This window comes from Amblyomma mixtum, chromosome 1 (assembly GCF_055824585.1).
Source record: "Amblyomma mixtum isolate Tamu chromosome 1, ASM5582458v1, whole genome shotgun sequence".
Classification (NCBI taxonomy): domain Eukaryota; kingdom Metazoa; phylum Arthropoda; class Arachnida; order Ixodida; family Ixodidae; genus Amblyomma; species Amblyomma mixtum.
Genome location: NC_143012.1, coordinates 179,754,784 through 179,779,713, shown reverse-complemented (window position 1 = coordinate 179,779,713; position 24,930 = coordinate 179,754,784). Strand labels below are relative to the sequence as shown.

Below are 24,930 nucleotides of genomic sequence, written 5' to 3'. Positions count from 1 at the left end.
GACCGATATTTCGGACTCCAATAATTCAGACTAGCGTGATATTCCGGACTTCGCTGAGGAACTGTTGCGCACCTCATAGGAACGTGTACATTTTCTCGACCGATAGTTCGGACTTCACAGAGCCTAAAAGTTCGAATTTTTGGACTAAAATAGACGCCAACAATATTGTGGTGATCATTTTTTAACCGAAAGTTTGTTATTTCGGCCTAATATAGACGCGAGCAGGCATTGCTGTCACTACCAACCCGTTTGCCGCCACCGTGAAAGGCGCCATCTTGGATTTAAACGGAATCGGCTCGGCGGGCGCAATCAGACTGGCTTGGATAGGCTTGGTTATTTGTTCTCCATCATTGCCATTCGAGATAATGAGATGCTTTCCATTGACATCGAGATGGCCTACAAAGGACACGCGATCGCATTGAAAACAGTACAGCGGGACAGCTGCAGCGTCCGGCGTGGCTTGGACGACGCACTCCGCGGTGCGGTGCAGCAAATGCGGTAGACGGGGGAATGGGGGGGGGGGGGGGGGGGGGTGTACTGCATTTGGAGGCGCTCGCTTCCACTCGCGTTTTCCCGTGTGTTACCTCTCGGTCTTCGCGAATGTCACTGCCCCATGCAAACTGACTGTTCTTGCTTCGTGCAGCGAGTGCATTCATTCGCGGCATGACCGCGGCCGCGTCGCGCTATCTGGTATCATGATGTGATAGGGTGCGGGCATGAGGAAAGCACGGCTATGACTCAGGTTGAGTCTATTATCGCTTGCAGGCGGAACATGGGGAGAGGCGATTTTCGCGATTTTGAAAGCCAGTTTTTCGGAGAAAAGTTTATTTTTTTAAGTTCACGAATTTTTCGGACTGTTCTATTATTCGGACCATTTTTCGGGTCTCGCCAAGTCCGAAAAATCGGTCGGCAACTGTACTTTTAACAGAGCATGTTTTCTTATTTAATCAATATAGCATGAGTGAAGGTTCGCACCTCTAACGCATGAGAGAGTTGTAGCTCAGCTGAATCTGCAACACGCTGGATTTGCAATACACAACAATGGTTCAGCCAAGCGCTTACGCTGCAAACGAACTTCCCACCACAAGGTCGTCTTCTTCTTTTTTCATCACAGTTCACCATGGCGGGTGAGTGGGGCTGCTATGCTACAGTTTGTATAAAGAAGTATTCCTTTGAGGTTTGCCTCAAAAACATTGTATCGTTATGGTCGAATCCAAGCTACTGGTCCAACGCTAGCCAAGCCAAATATGAAACCACGTCTCCCAGCATGCCCCTGGTGGATGAAGCGCAGAGCCACCAGTTTTCACTGTAGGTATGCATGAGAAGCTCTATGCTGAGGACGGTTGAAGAATTATCCAACAAAGATTGCTGGATGACTCAGTATTCAACTACAGACTGTGCATGCTGGCCCTAGCGCATCTGTCTTCCCAACACAAGCGTGCACAAAAGGAGAGACTTTCACACATCGTCTATAACTTTTGAGTGGTTATGGTCTCGTTTTCCTTGTTCTCCAACACCTAAAAATATAGTAATATACAGCACTGGGACTACAGTGAAGCTAAAGGTCAACACAATAGACCTTTGCAAAAAGGGCTTCCTGGGCGTTGCCATAATGCACACTGGAGTGTCGTGTGCACTTGGAACTAACACGGTCAAAGCGGTAGCGGAACTAGTTTGCAACAGTCCAGAGAGGGCATGTTTTGACAACTCCCTCGCCCGATACAATGGCCTATATCAGTGTAACAAGTTGCCCAGGTGTAGGTGATCCTGACCTGGAGAGAAGCCTCTCAAGGTCGGGCAGTGACTGCATCAGTTCACGAGTCTTCTTGGCCTCTTCGGAGTATGTGAGCAGGTCATCCACGGCACGCTGACGGTCCTCTATGAGCTTCACCCGGCATGGGGGGGTGCACAGCCACTGCTGGAACAGCCGCTTACCTGGCAGGCATGAGCAGACACCAGTAAGATGCCATTAAACAAAAGGTCAACACGCTTCACCTCTGCTGCTCTACAAAACTCATCTGCAGTCGGGGCCAGTCGTGCATGGTCACCTCCCGACAAGGCTCTGACATTACATACCCAAGAGGTATGTGTGTCACAGTGTGCGCAAGGAATTCACTTGGATGAGTCGTTGCCCCTTTCTGGGATGACGTCACTCAAACAAAATGTTCACCACATATCATTTGTCTGCCTATAGCCATGCCAGTGTTCGGCATGATTTAGGCACTTGTGTTTGCCAAAAACCAGTGTTTGCCACCAGTTCAGTGCAGACTGAGGTGCCCATGCATAGCGAGGCTCAGTCAACACTCAGAATGATTAACAGCTCAATCGAAAGATGTGCAAGCAGAAAGTTTTGCACAAATGAGGGAACTACTTGCAATTAGTGGGTGAACGGTTATGTCAATGACAGCCTTTTCTTCCACAACTTGGATGTAGCTGTTAAGATTATCCATCCATTTCGCCATTTCTGTTGCACTAAGACAACCCAATGGGCATTAAAAAGTGAGTACTGGTGAAGTGAGGAAGCAATATGCAGTAAGCGTTCATTACCATACTCACATACAGTCACCGATCGATTTTCTGGACTCAGTGGGACCCAAAAAAAAACAGTATGATTAATTGAATCGTTTGGCTTATTGGTTTATTGGGGTTTAATGTCCCATGTCACCCCCATGTCACCCATCTGCCACACACCCCGTGCGGCTTCGTCTAACCTACAGCAGATGCTGCCACTGTCCAGTTTTCCATGTAATCGTGCGTTCTCCTTTGTAGGGTGCTTTGATGGCAATGAAGAACATGCCGTTAAAGGGACACTGAGGAGAAATTGAAGTTGGCTTGTATCGACAGAATACCAGCTCCTGATTACAAAAACGCCACTCATACTGACAACAAAGCTCTTGTAACGTAGAAAAGAGCAAGAACCAAGATACAGGTATCACCGCCACAGGCCAAACTCGCAAGTACAAGCGTGGTGACGTCATAGGACAAAACAGTGTTGCTAGAAGCAATGGTTCTAGTAACACTGGGACACGAGGAGCCACGAATCACTGAGGCGCAGCCAATGCATGCGTAAATCTCCTTGACGTCGCCAGATGGCGCCACGCACCCGGCAGCTACGTGCGCACCTGCAGCATCGGGACCAATCAGCGCCTGCTCACCGGCTATAGGCGGGCTCCCGGTACTCCGCTAACGGTAACAAGGTACATGGTATGCTAAAGGTGTCTATTTGCGAGAACTTCGTTGACGACTTCGAGAACAGGATCCATCGTAACGCTGGCAAAAAGCCGGTGCAAACGTAAGCGAAGCGACGGTAGCGACGGTAGCGACGGTAGCGACGGCCGCAATAGCCGATAGATGTCTTCAACGTGCGGCCTGCGGTAGCTTTCATTTTGGCTGCTGCTAGGCCGCTGTGCTGGCTCTCAGAAATCACGGAGTCTGCGTTACGTCAAGTGCACGTCATGTTTCACGTCACTTAGTCCTGTGTCGTCATAGGAGAATCCCAAGTTTGAATCTGAGCGGCGGGAAAAACTTTTTCAACTTCGAATCCAAATTTCTCAGAAATAAATGCATCTTTCGCTGCCGGCCAAGTGGCAACAAAGCCATGAAATGCCGAACTATCGGATTTTGCTATAAAAAAAATATTAATAGAGCTCTCCTCACTGTCCCTTTAAATTGAGCAGCTACAAGAAGGAACTAATAGCGGAGCCTATCCAAGCTAATCTGTCTGAGTGCCTCCGTTTATGGAGATTTCGCCTTTCACGGCAGCAATGGGCCGGCTGTTAGCGACAGCAATGCTTGCTAACGTCTATGTTGGGTCGAAAAATTTTTATCGCAAAAACGATCTTCACAACATTGATGGTATCTGTTTGTCTGGAAAACTGATCTTTTGGACTCCACAAGGTCTAAAATACTGGTAGATGGCTGCCACAGTTCCTCAGTAAAGTCCAAAATATCATGCGAAACCGAATTATTGGAGTCTGAAAAATTGGTCGGCTACAGTATCTCAAATACTGTTAAATTTAGCTAGTTCCCTATGTCGCACAATAAACTCCAATAGGTACTGTGCATGTCACAGCCTATCTCTGAAAGGCTTTCAGGATGAAATTCAAGTGTCCTAAAATCTGGCCCGTGGAAACTGAGAAAAAGGGCACACAGCATGGCATGCAGATGACAAAAATAATTCACAGAATGTGCTACAATGTGTGCTACTCTTCACCACTTGGTAATATGTGTAATTCCAATGCTGACATGCACCACTCCCGTTGCCGCCTGTGAAACTTGGAGAATAGGCACCAAGGACATGAGATACAGATAGAGTCTACTTCCCAAGGCAATGAAGGCCATGCACTACGCCACAAGTCAGTGGCATAATTTGAGCCATGGCTCAGAAAAGCAGATGCTGCTACTGTAGTGTCATCAATGCAATCACACAACCTTTGTTTGCCACATTCCCAGCACTGCTGGACCACTACACAAGAATCTTTTTATTGTAATTAAGCGCTGGGTCTACATGGGGCAGTTTACATAGCAAAATAAAGCTAAGTAGAGGGCTTAAATTTTTACAATGCACTGTTAGAACACAAATATTTTCAGTGCTTGGCTTATCTTGAAATTCCATTTAGTTTCTTGAAATTTTTATCCATTTCTTTTATGACATCCAGTTAACGAGCTTTTACTGTAATGGTGACAAGGCAGGTCTTGTGGCAAATGTGAAAATGCAAATATGAGGCCAAACTTGACTCGAGAAACCCGATCCAAAATAGCACTGAGACAAACGCGGAGTACAATGGAAAGAGGGTGCAGCGGCACCAAGAGACCGAAGCCACAAGTAGATGCTAGGACTGTGGTGTGACTCACCAAAGGGTGTGGAGCAGAAGTCCATGGTGGCCAGCAGGGTGCCCTCAGTGCCACCCGATGCGTTGCGCAACACCTCCAGGTTTTGAAGGCACACCCCGTCTAGGATCTGCACAATACAACACCACAGGTCAAGAAAAAAAGACAAAAAAAAAATTATTATAGACGATGAATGCAACTGATAAGGCAGAGTATCTCCAGAAGGAGCACTGAGTAGTTCAGACCATGCGAGCGGGTGGCCTGAGCTGTACTCCCGCTCCACTTTCCCAATCCAATCCAGCAATCGCAGTGTGACACACCACACCCACTCTCCCCTGCCCTCTCTTTGTTGTCCTTCTCCCACAAAAACAGAGGGAGATTTCCCTCTCCACTTTCCCACCATCTTTGTCTTCAATCTCCCACTTTCCCTCTCCTCTCATCTTAAAATGAAGTGCACAACTTCATTTTGCCAGCTACCAACCAAAACTTCAGACTGATGGATATATTTTTCCAACCTGAGGGTTCTATGCTAACACATTAAGAAGTGGGACAAGAACTTCTAAGCAAATTGCAATGGGACTTGCCCCATGACAGCATCCGTAAAGTGCTCCCTCTCGCAAAGTCCCAAAAAGTGCTCCTTGCCCAAACCCATAAGTGTGTTTCACACAATAAGAGTTCCCCTTATTTGGTCACCACAGCTCCTAACAAAGCATATCCCTTCTGTTATCTGAGCAGGGCTGAAAATTTTTTTCAATAGCAAAAGTACATTTACAGTAAGATCTCATAAATTCAAGCTTGATTAATTCATAAATCCAGCTAATTCGGACTGCCAGTGTGGTCACCACCAATGCCCATTTAAGCCTATGGCATCGGATGCTCAGAGCACTTTTTCATTTTGCCCTCGTCAAAATGCAGCCACTGAGGCCAGGAAAAGATGTGCAACGTCGTGTTCGGCAGCAGACCCACCATATTGTGGAGGTGGATGGGCGAGCTCTTGCAGTCACCACTGGCCTGCCTGTCGACGTGCGTCTCCTGGGGCACATAGCGCTCAAAGCTGCGCATTGTGAGCACCTCCTCCTCAATCAGGCAGTCCGAGAGGTACCTGTGATAGGGTGCAGTAAATATGCACAACATTAGCTACACTCTGAACAATTAGCTACAGCAGAGAATACATGTGCGAGGTGAAAGTAATGCTCTTATCATTCATGTAAACAACGCACCAATATTGCAGCCTTTTGGGCTACATGCCAATTCTCCGTTCAAAGTCGTACCTTGCGACATCAAACACCCACTGCCAGACTTAATTTCTCTCCCATTTGGATGCATTTATGTAAGAAAAGAAGTTCTTCCAATTCTTTCTCCTGCCATCCTAGCTGGTTAAGCTATCAACCGTTTGTGTGTGCAACCAGCATCTGTCACCTTCCATTTTTCCCTTCCCCCCAGCACTGCAGCACAAAATAGCATCACACCCCAGTTGTCATTATCCTCCAGCCTGAATATACCACTGCTTCAAGCATAAAACTCAATCTTAGCTCTGCATCTCTTGTCATTGCTGTTTGACTGATCACGTCTTGCATCAGAGCAATTTCTACTAAAGGCCACTGCCTTCTCTCACGGCAGCTTACACACACTGAACAGAGAGCAAGTTCGGCCAGCTGGTTACCCACAGCGACAGCCAACAGCACACTATGCATGACACAGGGGCTTATAAACGAGACAAAATAAGCATGGACTTCCACTTAAATTTCAACGACATAAAGATGGATAAATCCATATTTCTCAAATGTAACGCGAGTTCTTTTTACCGAAAACTGAAGTGAAAAGTCACCCTTTGAGTTATAATCGAGAGAGAGAGAGAGAGAGAGGGAAAGGCAGGGATGTTAAGAGTTATAATCGAATAGTTACAAGCACACTATGCCGTATTTACTCCTACATTGGTTGATGGGTCGTGCAGGTCGGCCTCCAACTTCAGAAAACAAGAAAAAAAAATCGCCACATAAGTCAACCAGTGGAAGCTCCGAGCCACAAGTAGAAATCAACGCCTCAAATGCCGATCAGCCAAATCCAACATGCCAATCAGCCAAATGCCAAATCAAATACCAATCGGCCTCAATAACAACATAAATAGCATAGCTCTGCGTGGCAAGTCTTTGGCTGCAGCTCCATTTTAATCAGAACTCAAAAATATTGAAGGAAAGTGTGTTAATGGGCTGTAAGAAATTATCCAGTTAGGCTTCAGTTATTTTCCCATAATAGGGGAACTAGTTCAGATATATGGAAAAAAATTATATTCTTTAAAACAGGGGGAAAAAAATACATATATCCACCTAATTTTATTAAGATAGCTCTCATAATAAAAATTTTCATTTTATGTAAGACCCTTTCTCTTCCCTCAATGCAATTTTCATTGGCAATAAATGCATCTCATGTAGATTTGCACAAGTAGTGTATTTTTTTGGTTCAAAACGAATTTCAAATAATTTTGCAGCAAATATTTCAAATACCGTATTCGTTTGCATAATGAATCCATGAACATAATGAACTGACCCCGTACATTTGTTGTTCACAATTTATTTTTTTTATGAGTTTTTCTTAGCTTGCTGCCGAGTTCTGCACTGCACGCAGTGCAGAGCTTGACAGCATGCCAAGACGGCAATATGCACGCCAAGTGTATGCTTAGCAAGCCGGCAAGCACTCGATCAGTGGAGAGGAGCGCAGAAGTTTATCCTAAACTAAAACACACCCAAGCAATTTGACGAGCTTGAGATTAGGTGCGAAAATGCCTAAACCCTCTCACACCACAGCTAAGACATTTGTATTAACTGTCCTGCGAATTTTTTAACCTTCTTTAAAAAATGTGCACCTGTCCTCCAGGGCCGCTGTTCGGCTGATGTTCTCTTTGTCTCGCCATGATTGACACAGCAAACAGCTTTGGAAGTGAACAATGCTAAACACTGGTGACACGAATACCGTTGACTGTGTGCTTTTGTTGATGATGGATGGAAATGACGGATGGACGGACGGACTGGAGGACGGACGTATGATACGGAAGTTCGACTCTCACAAAAAAAAAAAAACTGTCGAAACTTTTTTCCCAGCATAATGAACCCCATCCCCAAATTGTTGGAAGGAGGGCTTTCTGAAAAAATAAAAATAAAAGCGTATGGAACTTCTGCTGAAAAAGAAGGTCAAATGACACTATTAATATCAATTTTGTTTTATATACAAGGCCATTACATCAAGAAAAAAAAAAAGAAGCCCTGCCATACTCATTCAAGCCGCATCGACCTCTGCACACAAGGCCACTGGAAATTGGGTGAGTCGACCTACGCACGGACCCAACCTATTTGTGGGGTGTGGGACCTATCGTGGAACCTCCAACTGCTGGTATTAACTGTGCCGTTGTGCAGCTCTTCCTTTTAAGCGATGACTCCAAGGACACTTGCAGGGTGTACACGCCCACTGGCGCCTTGCGTCACGCTCATATCCGAAACACGCTCATATCACCACGTGCCTCGTGAATCTCATGCACAGAAGAGTGGCTGCGAGTCAGCTCAGGCTCGTCCTGTGCAAGTGAAGAGAGCTGCGCGTCCTCCGAATGGTGTACGTGCCAGCTACAGCGTCTGCGTTGACACCTGGTGGTATTTGGGTGCGGCGCTTGAGCAGATCCCTGCTCACAACCGCGGCTGCGTGAGTACACAGTAAAAGCTCTGGCATACACACGGGCATGCAGGCACATGATGCATAAGTGAACATGGAGCCAGGGCTTTAGCAGCATGCCTGTTGTTGAGCTGTCCCGGAGAAAGTATCTTGAACTGAAACCACACGAAGCAAGCTTTCCAGAGGCGTTACTCACTTGAGACAAGTACTTCCGAAGTTTCGAATACCAGATATTCGGATCAAATCGAACAATGAATTATTTGTTACTTGACCAAATACTTGAAATTACCGAATATTCGCACATGCCTAAAACATTTGGATCGAATCGAATTTCAAATACTTTACTACTCGACGAAATACCCAAAACCATCGAATATTCGCAGAAGCCCAGTCTTATGCAACTGAACTATCATTAGTATGCCCAGAAAAAGTCACAGAATCAATTTTTGCTAAGAACAAAAATTGAATGAAGTTGTCTTCGGCATTCTTAAAGAATCAACACAGCTGTTTTCGAAGCAGTCCAAATGAAGCACAGTGAGCTGTTTACAAAAGACAGCCAACTTTATTTCGATGACTATCGAACCCACAGCAGAGTAGTAGTGACATTATTTTGTGTGCCTAGGTAGCAGCCTCCTGATCCGCAACACCATGTCTGCATGTGCCTCCCACATTGCTGCAATTCATAAATGTAGAAACCGAACGCAGTCACTCACCAAACACAGGCTCCCAATGCTTTCAGGGCAAGGCAACCATCCTCTCGGGGAGTTAGGTGCGTCGAGTCCTCTGCATGCATACAGAAAAGGCATTTTAAGATCTCTTGGCAGGACGCGATAGGTATAAATGAAAAGTATTTACAGCTAAAAACTTTCACTGGCTAAAAATTAAGGGTGTTTGATGAGTGGAATATGAGCTCAAATCAAATATTAATCAAACAGTGTTGAACAGCAGCAATGATAAATTCAAATTGCATTCTTGTACTAAAAAATGTACACAATGTGCTCTGAAGTAAACGAACCAACACGAGCATGTTACAAGGCCAAACCACAGTAGTAGACAAGGAATGGAGACAACATGTTGACATACCAGGTGCTAACTCCCAACAACTTTTACGAGAAAATACAGTAAAAGCCAATTTTGAAGACATCCCGTTTCAATAACGCATTCACTCATGGTTTCAATCTTCTCTTGAAGTGTTTTGGCGCAATAATCACCACAGCTGGTCAACATTTCTAAATCCCTACACCGTGGGCACACCACATAGTTTGACCATTGTGAATGCAACCAATCCCACGGAATGTGATGTGAAGGGCGCTGGAAAACCGATACAAAGACGCACAGCAAACATAACAAAAAGCTCTAATCTGAATATTTGAATAATTTTGAATGTTCAGTCTTCAATTCAATCCAAATGTTTGGTATTCGAAATATCGACGTATTTGTCTCGAAATGAATAACATTTCTAGAACTCTTGTATTTGTCTCGAACGAATAACATTTCTCAAACTCTTGTTGCGCGTGGTTTCGGTTCGGCATACCTTTCCGGGCGTGTGCAACCAAATCCCTGACTCCGCGCCGTGTGCCTGCACTCCCGTGCATATGCCAGAGACGATCAGTGCATGCTTGCAACAATAGACGCAAGCAGGCGGAAGCGTGCCGCCTAGATCTGTACCAGCCAGGGTGTGCACGCACCATACCCAGCATGAAGGCGTGCACCAATAGAGAGATATAGCATACTGCGATCTACTTCTATGTGCCACCAGTGTGCATGCGCTGAACAGCTCCGACAAGGCATGCGTGCACACAGCTGACTGGTGCCCGGTGCCTTGTGGCATTCTCAGGGCGACCTGTGTAGTGGCTCCTCACAGAAGCAGACCACTCTATGCTAAATCTCTCTAATCAAAGAATGCGTGGCTCCCTTGAATTCCGCGGCGCCATAGCTGCTGCAGGAATTCTTGTCTACATAAAATTCATTAAACACGTGCGACGGCGCGAGCACAAAGTGGAGCTAGCATGGAACACTAAGAGATGGGTACCTGAGATGGGTACCTCTTTCCTATGCCTGACGTGAGGTGACACTGGGCGCGCTGTGTGTACTCCTCACAGGCATCATGGAGTCACAGCTTAAAAGCAACAGCTGCACAATGATGCAATCGCAATTAAGAGCAGCAGTTGGAAGCCCTGCATACAGCCCTAACATTCCGTAGGTATGTCAGCACAGCATGCAGGTTGGCTCCCCCAATTTCCGACTGTGATTTTTGCAGAAAGTCAAAAAAGCCTCGATGAGTGTGACAAAGCTTCAACTCATCCTCTCCTTGTTTTCACGTAATGGCCTTGTGCATTTGAAAAATACATAATTCTGAAAATGCTCGTTGTGCCATTCAACCTCTTTTGTGTGCCAGAAATATTAAAAATATTTGTTTTTAACCACAAAACCACAAATTGCACACGCCTATAAAGGAAGCATCTGGTTGGGGTAGTTGTACTGTTTCTGTGGTTGCTGTCCATATCAGCATACATGAGCCCTGATAGGTTCTGTGCATTTTATCTTGTCCTCTGTCCAAACAGTCAATTTCCATAATAACGAGGTGGAAATACATAGAGAAATTTTGGTCCCCAGAAAACACTGTCCATAATTCGAGTCGCCCATATTAAAGGGGGCCATGCTAGCAAACGAATGGTCAACAATACAATAACAAGCAAACACTGCAAGAGAGAGAAGAGAGTGTTCAACACACGCTGAGCACTCCAGCATACTGCTCAGTGAGTGCAGTAGTGCCATCCACGGTTATCGGCTTTTTATAGCACTTTTGGAACTAACTCATATCAAGTACTAAGAAGTACTAACTCATGGAACATACCACGTTTTTGCACCGATTATAAAAGACAAATGTTGTCTTATAATCTGCCCCATGTTTTAAACACATATCAACATACAACGGGGTATACAAAAGCTGAACGGCGGAAATATTTTGTTTAAATATCATTCTATGTCTCTACTTGTTGATTGTTGAACGTTTGCTTGAATGTTAATGTATTTTTCTTTGAACATATGTATGACCATTTCAGTGTTCTCATTTTTTTTAACATTATTCGAGTCAGTGTATATTTGCGTCGAGTGTTTTCTTTATTTAATCTACTACTGCATGTGTGACTGGTTTTGAAAATTTCCAGTACCGCTCGTGTGCTACTGCTTGCAGGGGTTTCCTGGACCCAGCAAAGCTGCCCAGGCAGCTTTTAGCCAGGAAACCCTCCAGCTGAACCTGAAAAATAAACTTATTGACTACTGACTGTCACCCAAATGTTTGACGCAACCACACACCTGGATCGATGAAATGCCCCAGTGCCTCGGGATACCCTTCCTCGAAGTAGTTGCCCTCGCGCAGTTGCTTGAGGGTGCGTGGGGCATCCCAGAACTCCTTCCAGGGCTTCAGTGCCTCCCGAGGCACGGAGTGCAGGGGCCCCTCCAGCACCTGACGCAGGCAGGCGGGCAGCGACTGGTCGCTCTCATACAGCACCTACACAGCAGGCACAGCAGCCTTGGTTAACACACCCCAGAGCCACACATGCACTTTTGACGCCACTGGCATAAACTGAGCACCACAGCTGAACACACCTCAGACATTTAGTGGCCCTTCAAAGGAGACCTTGCAACCAATGGTGCCGGCCTATTGTCATGACATCGTTGTCAACCACCTTGCACTCATCTGCTAGTCTGGCATCGCAGGTGGCATGCAGGTGCAAAGCGTTCACCCGCAACACCATGACAATAGGTTGACACCATTGGTTAGGGAGCCTCATTGGAGGAGCGTTTATCACTGCATTCTTGAGCTGTCTCCGACTGTAGTGGCTGTCAGAATGTACACTATCATGCATGTGTATTCAAAGTGCGACAAGGAGCAAAAGTTTATGAGACACATGTTCTCAGGGGAAAAAATTTACTGTAGCTCTGCCTCGTGACCGAGCTGCATGGTATTGTTACCAGCGGATATAGAATGCCCATCCCTTGATACCTCGACACATTTCAGGCGATGTTTTTCAGTTCACTTGCATCCGATACACTTATGCTACCGATAGTTCATCTCCACGCAAATGATACAAGTCCACATAACCCAGCATTCGCTACCCTTCTTAAAAGTTCTGAGATGAGGGAACCAGAGAGATCATTTGTGCAAGCCCCCAACTTGATTTTCCTAAAGTGACATGCGTGAACAATTCCATTTTTTCAATGGGCTTTACACAGCCCCGCTGGTTCACCCTAAACTGCCAGCTACGCGGTCGGCGTGCCAGCTCCCTCACGGCCGACTCAAACAAGGAAACTTGCCTGGACAGGTGGATAGTGGGACACAGCAGTGCGGAGGCGGGAGCAAAAGTGGTCATCGTTGAACTGTCCCAGCTGCACCAGAAAAGCAGAGGTCAGAGGTCAAACGTTGGCCTTGTACAGTTCTGTCATCTGTGCCACCCTTTTAATGCACTGAAATAGGCCTTCCCTGTCAGAGCATAGCCAAGTGACCCTGCTCTCGTTCCTGAGAATGACAGTAGCACAGAACATAGCATCCTCCAACTCGTTTGACAGCAGTGGAGTTACGCAAGAAAGTTAGGATGACGCACAGGCAAGCCTCATCCATAAAAGGCAAGCACTGCACCTCAGTGAGCAACCACTAGTGAGTAAAGATACAGTTGAATCCCGGTACAACGAACGCCGCTTCAACGAAATTTTCGCCACAACGAAGTAATTTGCATTCCCCGTGAAACCCCCATAGGACTTAATGTATTAAAATTTCCTCAAAAACGAAGTACTTTGCGAGCACGTGTTCGCTTCTACGAATTTTTTTTGCGAATTTTCGCGGGTGAGTGGCCCCTCCGTCTTGTCTTTCTTCAGAAGTTGAGTGCTGCAGAGCGACTTTCCCGTTCCCGCCGTTAATTGTTTTGCATCGCAGACTGTTGGGGGGGGGGTACGCGCACTCAATCGCACATCCTCCTCGCGCACACCCTCGTGTGCTTTTTTTTTTTTTTCTCCAGATGCCCACGTGATTTTTGAAGTGACGTCACGCCCCGCTCATTGGCTCTTTGCTGGGCTTCTTCGATTGATGTAGCTCGCTGTCATGGTACACTGTAGTCATGGTGCTCGCGGTTTCCTGTCAAGCACGAAAGCGCGTCATGATCACTTGCTAGCGGTGTTGGCTGGTAAGCGTTTGCGGCCTCCAAGCGAAGAGGGGCTCCTCGAAAGCGCGTGTAAAATGCGCCAGCGCACGCCAACTGCTAGCGTTTCCGGCCGCGTCCTCCGTGGCCGCGTCGTCTGCTAGGCACCTAGCGCGTTTCAGGCAGTCTGTGTGGACCGGTGGGCGGAGCCATCGGTGGGCGGAGCTTCGTGTCCTGTCGGAGAAAAAAAAAAAAAAGGAAAACGCGAGAGTGCAGGAAGAAGCCCACTCTGCTTCACCATTTCTTCCTTTGTGTGTGCACCGTTTAGCGTGGTCTCGTCGAGTCTCTGCTCTGCTGAATTCCTAGGATGTCGCCGCCGGCGGCAGCAAGCCCGTGAGAGCGCCGTGGTAGCACGCAGCGGTGCAGATGCGATGAGGCCCGACGGCTCTCGAAACGATGTGGGGGAGGAGGCAAGTAGAGGAGGTGGTGAAAGAAGGAACGGAGAAGAGGAGGAGGAGAGGCGGCGTTGAGCGAGGAGACATATGCAACGCCAGCCTGGGATCAGCCGACTCGTCTGTAATTTCTCAACAACGAAATTCCGCGACAGCGAAATTTTTCGTCCGCCCCGCCGATTTCGTTGTGGCGGGATTCAACTGTAATCACAAAATTCTTTAACAAAGCTGAAAAAAAAAAATTGATGGGATGCGTAATTCTCATAATGCAATGACTATGCGTTATCGTTAGAACTTCTCCTTGCTTGAAGAACTAAGGTTGCCAGCTTAGCACATTAATCAGTGAAAGCCAATTGGCAGTGGATTTGCAAGAGAAGCTACAGCATCCCTCTCATCATTACTGAGTGGCTATTCGAGTTTACAACAAGTTATGAGCACTCAAACATTAATAGAGAAGGCAATCACTAGAAATAACCCGAGAAGTTTGTAGACATGCTAGATAACTAACAATGCTAAAATGGCTAAATGCAACACACATGAACTATAAGAAAGCTAATTTGCACGAGCCCAGCATGCAGAGGTCAAATCAGGTGTTGGACCACCCTAGATAATCCAGACCACTGCATAGCGCATATACACGTGTATAACATGTACGCTTGGGCATATAAAATGATGCTCGTGTAAGGACCGCACACCGACAAAACTGTGAAAAGTGCGCAGCGCGTACACAAGCATCATTTTTTTGCGGAATTTTTCCAGCTACAGAGGAGCCCCTAGGTATCCCTGTTTTATGCGTTTTATGCTGCGACACGCATTTTTTACGACGAATTAGCTCAGCTCGGCAAAACCTTCAAATACAGAAAAACGTCAATATTTAGCACATAGTTTATTCTAAATATCAGATAATTTGAAGAATTTCTGCAGTACTCCAATTTCTAATGTAAACTGGACCGGATAATTCAAAGTGGAGGCCTGCGCCAGCCAGGTTAATTTGAAGATCTAGATTGTGCACGGGAATGCCCGATCTTGATTTCACCGCAAACTGGTGAATCAACGGTCCCTCTGAGCTGTGAGCCGATGCTTGATATGCAAAGCACCCCACCACCAGCCCCAGCACTTTCATCACATAAAAAAAGCAATCGATGGTATGGCTTGCGGACCACTGGTTACCGATCACATTTGAAATGGCACAAGGATGGGACTCGTGGTGTCTCCTTACTATGCCCCGTCCTTGTGCTGTTTCAAATATGAGAAGGCGTGCTTCACAGCAATGCGGCCATGGATTCTAGTTTCAAAGTAACGTGCTCACAGTGCTTCGTCAAGCCACGGCCATCAAGGCCGGACTGGAGCACTGGAGGCAGCGGTGCGCGCGCTCATTGCTCCTCTCCAGCTCTGACATCATAAAGGTGCCGAAATGCTGGCATCGAAGATGTGTACCGCAACACTACTAGCTTATTGTGAAAGCACTACTTCACCAGCAAACCTCAAAAAGTCGATGTCTGTCTGAAGCCTCTCAGATACCTGCAGAAATAAAACAAACGTTGCCGCGACTGGGCTTCGAACCCATGGCATTGTGAACAGATCAGCTTCGCTGGCTACTGCACGAGAGCACTATTCTACCACCACAGATGATCAAGCCTCCTGTTAAACTGCAACACACTCTCGCACCGTGCATTGGATGGCATCGTCTTCATCAACTTTCATCTGTGTGTAAAACTAAAAGAAAGAAAATGTCATAACTGGCTCCCTGCGTCAGCGGACGCCTCAATCACATTTTGAGTTATGTAGCTAGTGAGAGAGGTGTGCACTGCTTGCATCTGCGTTGACAACGTTCTGGCAGAAACGAGCAACTGGAGTAATAGGCCACCGATGTACATTGGGTTAATTGGTGTTGGTGTTGAGAATGTTGCAGACTCTGTTAATTTTGAGAAAAGGAAAGCCGCATAACTAGCTCCCTGGGTCAGTGGACACCTCACTCATGCTTTCAGGTACTTGGAGTTAGTGTCCACCTGTAAAAATGTGGCAGGGTTTCAACATAGTTAAACCAAGTAGACATGCGAAAGCATGAGTTTAGGCTGGCTGGCTCATGGTTTTGCTTTGTTGAGTCGTCAGCACGTCTGGCGACGATATTAGTTCGATAGTAGTGAAGGCTGGTTGATTGGGACGTGGGAAGCGTTGGTGACGAAGACTCTTGCACAAACAATCGATGAAGCAGCAGGGCGAGAGGCAGGCTCTCAAGGAGTTCACCAGCACAAGCGTTAGCCGGCCGCCTCGTCGTTGGTGTCGGCGCATGATCATCTGCTTCATTCCAGTAGTATTAGATGATGAAGACAACAATGTGCAGTGCACAGTGCGTGAGTGTGTTGGAGTTTAACACGAGGCGTGATCAGCTGCGGCAATAGCATGGTGCCTGCCTGCAGTGGCCAGCAAAGCTGATCTGTTCATGCCGCCACAGGTTCGAATCCCAATCGCGGCAATATTTGTTTTATCCACTTATGATTTGCGCAATGTCACCGTCAAGGACGAGCTTCACAAAAACCAGTGAGCTGGTCTGACCTCATGAAATAGTGCTTTCACATAATATTTCGTGCTTAGCAATGCTAAACCACCAGCAATTTATTTGATCCGGGCCCGCGACGGGTTGACTGCGCACAACGCCTGCCTGCGCTGTTTCTGGTGTATCGTGGATAGGGGACTTAGGTTAACAGCATCCCTAATTATTTCTAGGACCATCGAGTATAAATTCGCCTATCTTCAGAGAAACAATCATTCAGAATTGGGGGATGGGCTAATGTAGTTTTCGACGAGTGGCTGGTAATAAGCACCCCGTGCTGGTGCCTGTTCCCAGCAGGACGCCTGAGGCTCCGTGCATCAAAAAACGTTAATTCTTATGCTAATTGGTTCCGTTAAAGAAAATTCGTATTGCTAGCCATTTACCCAGCCTATTTCCTTCCTCGCAAGAGCGGTAGATAGTTCGAGACGATAATCAGGGCATGCGTCACACCGGAATCCAAACTACAGGACCGTTTGCAGTTCGTGCCATGTCAGTCGGGCCACACGCGAGTGTTGAAAGCAGGATGAAGCACTATTCTTTCGCTTCTGATCTCCAATGGCTTCAGACTGCTGTTCTTGTGATTGCATCATTATGTGTTTATTGCTTTGAGTTGTACGCGCACCATTGTGCCATCCCACAAGTGTGTGCGTCGACTTAAATTGGAGTCAACTTTTATATTTTAATCATCAAGGCCTATGAGTTGGGGGGTCGAGTTTGAACACTTGAACTGACACTGCATGTCCCGACACAATCAAATATAGAAAGTTGACTGTGTGTGAAACATAACAGAACACAAGTTTCACGAAATGTGCAGGAAGTGTGTGGCATCTCTGAAGCTCTAAAGTGACCTCAATAACATTCAAAACATGACAGAGATGAACAAGGAATCAAGGAATGCCCCAGCTTACAAGAAACTTGCCAACAGAAGTGTCCACGAAGCACACTCCAAAACTGATGCTGCTACCAGACTCCCCAGATTCCTGCGTGAAGAAAAGCGAAGAAAGATCGATCAACCACTACAACAAATCAATAGCAGCATATTAAAAATAGAGCTAAACAAGCAGGGAAGCACACCAAGAAAAGGCCAGGAGCCAAAACAAACATGCCAATATGGTGCGATGTCAGAGGCAGCAAAAAGGAATAAAACAGTGACCCAATATTGACACTAAAGTCCAAAACAACACTGCTGTATTTATTTTTCCTTCATTCCGTCAGTTTCAGAACACCTCTCCCATTGTATTTGAAACCAAAGTATGAAAATAACGTAAATTTTCTCCTTGGTGCTCTATGTGCAGTGCAGCGAAGGAAATATTTAAAAAAAAAAAGATCCGTGTAAGAGCCGCACCGAAACTGTCCACGACCCACGCGGGAAAAGCCTTGGAAATGCACGCACCGTGGCTTCAGCGATCAGCTCCGACTGCGCGCAATGACGCTTGATCGCGGAGGCCATACACGTGCACAGGAGCTTTCAGGTGCCGCCCATGGAGGGCACCCGAGGCCAAGATCATCATCATAAACTTTTTCCTCCGCCACGAGCGTTCGCTATCCATATTGGTATCAGCATCACCAGCTCCAGTTTTTTTTGTGGCGGTGAAAGTGCCGGATTCTGTGGCAGCGTGTTAGTTCATTGTAGTTATGGCTTCGTCGCAGAGCATTGTTTTAGCACGATGGGCAAGCACCTTAATAGCTACACGGCTGGGAGTTTGTTCTCGAACACGGCAAGCGTGCGGCAGGCCGGAAATTCGACGGGGCCGAGAAGTACGGCAGTTGCGACTGTGGCGTGCCTAAATTTTCGCACGCGACTCCAAGCGCTGACGTTTTCGTGGGCTTTAGTCGGGAAGGTTTCCGGCTGGAGATGAAGCTTTCCAAACAGACGTTTAAAGTGAGCATCCCTGAAAACTGTGCACGGCTGTTCCATGCAATGTTGTTGTACGTGCTGTGGGTCCGCAGCAGCTGCGATGGCAGCAGCACTAGGGAGTACTAGTAGTCAGTTCAGCAAAAACTGTTAAAATAAAGATTTGGGGGTGGGGGCAGGCGTCGGCTTGCAATCGTGCAAATACAGTATTGATCTCAGGCCCAAGTTCGGGGTGCGCTTATTATGCGCGGAAATAAAAAATTAATTTTTCGCGACCAGAGTGGGGGTGTGCCTATTATGCGAGTAAATACAGTATATGTATTTTTGAATAAGCTTTGAATTTCAAGACAGCTACAGTGACCTTCAGCACCATAATCGTGACCTGCAAGGAGAAGCCACCTTTTTGACGACCTTGGGGCCGTATGGTGAGCATGGGCGAGGGAGAGGATGGCTGTGAACATGGAAAGAAGGTGGCACAAGCCACTGAACAGAAGAAGGCACCGAGAGAATAGAGTGGGGTAAGGAAAGAAGGACAAAAGATCACAGAACTGGGCAGCACAAAACACATAGCAGCAGTGGCATAGCAATTACAGCGGCCTTTGTTGCGTGAATGATTGCACGCGTTAAGGTCGACAATGTTGCATGCACTTCTGGAGTGTTGGTTCTCAAAAAAACATGGAGGCATCTGTCGCTTGAGCTGGAGTACCCGGGTTCGGACCCGACGCGTTTCGACAGAGGCAAAACGCAAAAGGCACTCCTGTGCTGTGCGATGTCAGTGCATATTAAAGATCCCCAGGTAGTGGAAATTATTCCAGAGACCTTCACTACGGCACCTTTTTCTTCCTGTCTTCTTTCACTCCCTCTTTTATCCCTTCCCTTTCAGATGTCCATCCAGATATGTGAGACAGTTACTGCTTCACTTCCTTTCCTCAAACCCAATTTAAACCAATCTGTCGCTTCCATAATTTTGTGTACTATCTCGTTTCTTGCCAGAGCCCTCAGCACCCATTTGTAGTTAGCTTGAATGAAACGTGAATGCGTAGTAACTGAAATAATTTATTTTCTCATTTTCTTGAGGTCTCGAACTCCCACATCATTTTATATTCGTGGTCGCATTATATAAAGGTAGATATGTTATTTAAATAGGCTGGGGCCCGAGTATGTATTTATCATCACCACCACCATGCTACTGTGACAGACTCACCGAGAAACTTGAGCAAAATAATGCTCATTGGCCCCACAACCTCAAGTACCTGAACTACATCAAAGAAATGTATGAAATACGCACCACTTCTATAGCACCACTGCAAAATTCTTCTTATAGGATTTTCCACATGCTACATTATCAGCCTCCACTCTGCGAGAAATTAATGTCCCTTCACCCCTGTTGTTCTTGCCATGCACAGCCTAATAGCGGAACATCTTTGCAGCACTGACTGCACCGATTATAACCATGACAAATTTAGGGAAATGCGTGTTAACTACACATAATCAGCAACACTCATCTTGGCAACCACTCTTCTCTGCAATGCCCTTGTGACTGACTGCACATTAACTCACGAGTAAAAAAAACTAACAAGGAATTTATGACAACTAATGCTGGCAGCGTGCATCTCACCAACTTATGTGCGATGGCCAGCAGATAGGACGGCTCAGGGTCACAAAGTTGGCCATCCTGAACACCGAAAGTCCGCGTTGCCTTGGACGTGATCCGGCAGATCTCACGCCGGACTACCCGGTCAAACTTGGTCGGTCTGTGCACTGCAGGTGGAAGCACACTCTGTCAACAACTCTATGGCACTCAGCTCAACCTCTCAGCTCGTCGATCAGGCACAGCTGGTCGTAGCGAGAAGAAATACACTCCCAGGATTACTCCGGCAGTCAAAATCGTGATCAATGCAAAAGCAACGTTTGTGGTAATCTAGCAGTGTTATTGACCAAATGTTACTTCACTGCTTTCTGGCACAGAGCCAAGCATCTCACGCAATTTAAGCCTCAGGTGTCTCAACTAAGGGAAAAATTTTCCACATTGTGTATGCTGAAAGCGACCAAAAATAAAGATTTCCGTTGTGATAAAAAGAAATAAGAAAAATATTTGTGGGGCATTTAAGGCCCAGGAAAAAGCAATCTTAGCTCCATACAACATCCTAACTACACCTTTGGGGAGAATATCTAGAACAGCTAACAAAGGCAACTGCTTGAAGAAATTCCATGGGAAAAAGTCCGAAAAAGGAGCAGAGAATAGATTACCAATTAAAATGCTTACTGCATACACAGGTCAACTAACAAAGAGGTCACAAGTTCCAATATCGCAAATATCCTTTATTGAAACTACTGCCCAAAGATGCATGTACTTAAGAGAGGTGGTTTACTGGTAAATCAGGTTTCTCAAAGTGCGAGAAGACCAATTAAAAAAACCCTGGCTGCATCACTGATGCTGCTCAGAAAAAAAGAATATAGTCAAAAGAGGCAAGAGGCTAAGCATTACTCAATGCCAGTGCTATGCACCACAAAAAGAGGAAGAAAAAAAATACAAACTTAAAAATACAAGCCAACAGGCCATGGTATGTAAGCTGGTGTCACTCTACAACTCATTCATATCAAGAACACCTGCTAGCATTTGAGCTCCCTTCAAACTGTCCAGTCATATGAATGACTTCAAATAATGCCTCAGTGTGCACCACAACACTGCAATGAATATGCACCAGTAACCAAAGAATGAATGTGGTAGGTGAACGCACTCTTGCGACATCGTTCCTCCATCATCTGGGGTGTCTCTGTCTGCTCAACACGTGCCACCTTATAGCCCTTCTGGATGAGCGCTTCCGAGTATCGGCCGTACGCAATCTCCGGGAAGCCAGAGTGTGCAAACTCCCCCTGCGTGCACAAAGAGAAGAAAGGAATGCCCAACCATTCCTTTAAAGAGAGACCAATACCACACAGAGACTCATTGTGACCAAAGGATGCCTTAGACAGATGAAATATACAGGGCTCATTTGACGTGCCTGCCTCAAGCACATGCCAGAGAGGCTATTTTTGAGTGCTGTATACCCACAGACATGCAGTTATGCAGAATGTGCAGAAGCATCTGTTGCAGTTTACATAACTGTGGACATGCACAAAGGCACGGACACCCACCTTCATGAAGACCAATCCAAGCTCTTCCACACCAGTGACTGCATCCATGTGGTACAGCTCGTAGAACTTGCCCACCTGGACAAGAAGGGACAACACACTCCACTCAACTGTGGCAATCTAACATTTCCTTTGCTTACTCACAACTAACAGCATCGTGGGCATACACGGTAGCTGGACGTGAACGGTTGCAGGCATATATGTCGACACTGAAATGCTCAGCTCACACATTCAAGCCTCATGGTCTATCGATTTCGGAGCTTTTCAGAGGTGGCAGAATCAGCTCACAGAAATGTAAACAGGCATGCTCGGATGACCAGCTACTTTAGACAACTGACAGGACTATCTGTCAGTGCATTTTCTTGCGAAGCTGCCAGCGAAAAAAATGTACAGGCAAAGAGGTTGCTAAGACCAATTTTAACTAGATACGTACTGATAACCCTGAACGAAATTATCTGTTCTTATTAAACCGTGGCCGCCATGATCTGCTCCAGCGGCACGCTGTTGCTCCGGCCGTCCCATTCGGCGCCTCGCCCAGCAGAAGAGTGTAATGCTGCTAGTTCTCTAAAACGCCGCGAGGTGGCGGTCTTAGCCTAAGCATCGAGCGGCGCTCGCCCGGCCGGCACTGTCTGCACTTTCAGCCGATGCACCAGCTTTGTTGGCGCGCTTCTACGCTGAATGACTAGGAATACGCAGGCAGTTTTTTTATGACTCTTTCCTGAAGTGACAAAGAAGTTGAGGTACATTGTTAAACAGTTGCGAATGTCTTCAGCATGCAGCTTTTGTGGTAATTTAAGAGTTGATGGGGGCAATACATGCTTTCACGTCGCGACATGTCGTCTAAATTGCATGCCATCGCGCTGAGTTTTTTCTTCGCATCCTTGAAAGCGATGCCTCGTGAGTTCCCACTCGTTCACCTACTCCACCCATGAAGTGCAACCAAAAAGCGACCACTTTGCTTTATGTTAAGGCTATAATAACTGAGTGGCAACAATGCCAGGATTTGAAAATTTTGCAATACATTGCAGAATGTCTAGGTCGGGATCATGGTCGGGATACTTATATGGGCATTTTCTATTTCACTGCAGCGGCCGCCATCAGGCATCACAAATGCCAGCATTTCGTGGTGAGAGCTGTTGAAGAACGTAGAAGGTGCAGCTCCTGGCCTGCCCTCCACCAGTCGGATTGGTCTAGTCCGTTGCTTACTCATTAGCCTACAGTCAAGGGGGGGATTAACCTACCCAAAATCAGAGTTCGTCAGTGTTCTGGTGGCCACCAGAAGGCTATTGATATTTCCCCGCCGCATATAAAAATAAGCAACGTGCAGCAGCAGCTGGCTGCAGCTATTACTTTAGAGTATCCGGCAGTGCTCCCTTTTTGTTTGCAAAGCAAGGGAGGACCACGCCGCAAGCACAGTATCTGTGGTGTTCGATAATTTCGTGAGGCCACTCTTACCTAACGTAGGAGCTACTGTCACAGACAGGGCAGCATATACCGCAAAAAAAAAGCTCGCCATCAAGCCGCTCCACAGGAAAGTGCTGCGTGTTTAGAATGAACACTATGCGAGAAACATTATAGATCTGGTTTAATCTGTGTAAATAAAGCATTGCGTATCCTATGTATTTCCAAATAATTTTATTTGTTCTCCTTTTTGCTTGCAGCGCGCGAGAAAAAAAATGTAAATGCTCCTCGGTTCAGGCTATATGCGCCAAAAAAAACCTTATGCATTGCAGGCTGTTGTGCAAGGCCCTGACCAACATTCGACAGGGAAAAAGGAATTGAATGATATCTACAAGCGCCGAAAGCAAACGGTTATTGGATGCATTAAAGTTCACATCAAATACCATTGATACACAGGAAAACCGACAGAACTCTAATACTATATTTAATTTAAAGCTCTAAACTAACGTTTACAGGGATAGCAAAATTAATATAGACTGCTGTGCTCAAATGTAAAGTAATTCATGTTTGGTGCCATATACAACTGCACAAATAAAAAACGTTCTTATGACGATCTGCTTCATCTCGGTCCTAAGTCTGCTTCCGAATTTAGGAAGATATTATACCAGCAAGCTACCTTGTTCTTTGCCGGCGCTCCTGTGCGGTAATTTTCTAGCGCGCATCGCACACAGGCCTGCGACTACTGCGTTTTCGCGGTCTACGCACGACCGCCTCAGGGAAAGCAAGCATGGGGTAAGCGCGCCACCGTGCGGCGAGAGGAGCGGTCGCACCGCTCTCTCAAATTACGCTCTCTCCGTGCGAATGGGATGGCCGGTGCAAAAGCGCGCTGCGATCGCGGAGGCCACGATTAAACCTATTTAGGCCTCCACTTTGCATCAAACAAAGCTGCTCACTTTGCATCAGGTACTTACTTCACCATATCAATACCATTAACCAGCTCAAACTTCTCTTAAATGCTGCCAATAGCCAGATGCCTAAATGTTTAGAGGGGTAGAATGCCTTCTGAAGTGAACAAGTACTATCAGCAAATTATGGCACAAAAGAAGATGTGACATATGCACATTTATGTAACTGTAGTGGAAAACTACAACTGCTGCCTGGCACAAGTTGAAAGTGAAGTGAAATGCACTATTATTAAACCTAGAGATTTTAAAGCATCAGCATCATCATCATCAGCAGCAGCAGCAGCCTGCCTACACCCGCTGCCGGGCAAAGGCCTCTCCCATGTCTCTCCAGTTAACCTTTTCCTTAAAGCTAGTTCGAGTTAACTCTTTCGCTACCGTGGAAAAATGCACGATTTGGAGCGTACTGAAAGAAATTTTTTTTTCTCAAGAACTAATACACCCAGCACATATTGCAATGCATGAAATTGTAGCTTATTAGTTACACTTCTGAATGAAACAAACAACAGAGTTGTGTGTGCAAAAATAAATGAACATTTATTTGTGAAATTTGCTAAAAACACAAAAAAAGTAAATAGCAAAAACAAAAATTACCGGCTGCACTAAGCCCGAAGTTGATTAGAGGAAAACTGGAATATACAAACTGTTGCACATGTTTATAGCTGTCATTATTCACAGTTTCAGCTATGAGAAAAATTTACTGCACTTTCTATGGCTTGTCAAGTCAGGGGTCATGACTGTGGTGCCACTGTGAACAGCAGTCAGAGGTGAAGATGTGAAGTGGAGGTAGACTGACAAGTGCTTCACATAAGGTTTTATCTTTGTTCCTCCCTTGTTCTCTGATAGCCGAGCTTGTAGTTTCTTCTTTTTTTCATTCTTTTCGGTTGGTGTTGAATGGATTCTATGAGAGGATTGGGGGCGTGGACTTCTTTTCCCTCATCAT

General features: G+C 46.2%; 1 protein-coding gene and 1 pseudogene across 1 annotated transcript in view; one reads left to right on the top strand and one right to left on the bottom strand.

Moving 5' to 3' along the window:
* LOC149370116 (DNA mismatch repair protein Msh6-like) overlaps positions 1 to 24,930 on the bottom strand; it is a 74,303-nt gene that overhangs the window by 28,048 nt on the left and 21,325 nt on the right. The window contains exons 10-19 of the mRNA XM_089560082.1: positions 21,628 to 21,702; positions 21,231 to 21,366; positions 20,108 to 20,250; positions 17,543 to 17,614; positions 12,811 to 12,882; positions 11,809 to 12,004; positions 9,204 to 9,273; positions 5,797 to 5,932; positions 4,855 to 4,960; positions 1,773 to 1,935 (exon numbers count right to left, since the gene is read on the bottom strand). Of these exons, the coding sequence (XP_089416208.1) occupies positions 1,773 to 1,935; positions 4,855 to 4,960; positions 5,797 to 5,932; positions 9,204 to 9,273; positions 11,809 to 12,004; positions 12,811 to 12,882; positions 17,543 to 17,614; positions 20,108 to 20,250; positions 21,231 to 21,366; positions 21,628 to 21,702 (1,169 nt within the window). The remainder of the gene's footprint in view (positions 1 to 1,772; positions 1,936 to 4,854; positions 4,961 to 5,796; positions 5,933 to 9,203; positions 9,274 to 11,808; positions 12,005 to 12,810; positions 12,883 to 17,542; positions 17,615 to 20,107; positions 20,251 to 21,230; positions 21,367 to 21,627; positions 21,703 to 24,930) is intronic.
* Positions 22,316 to 23,228, top strand: LOC149370117 (uncharacterized; annotated as a pseudogene).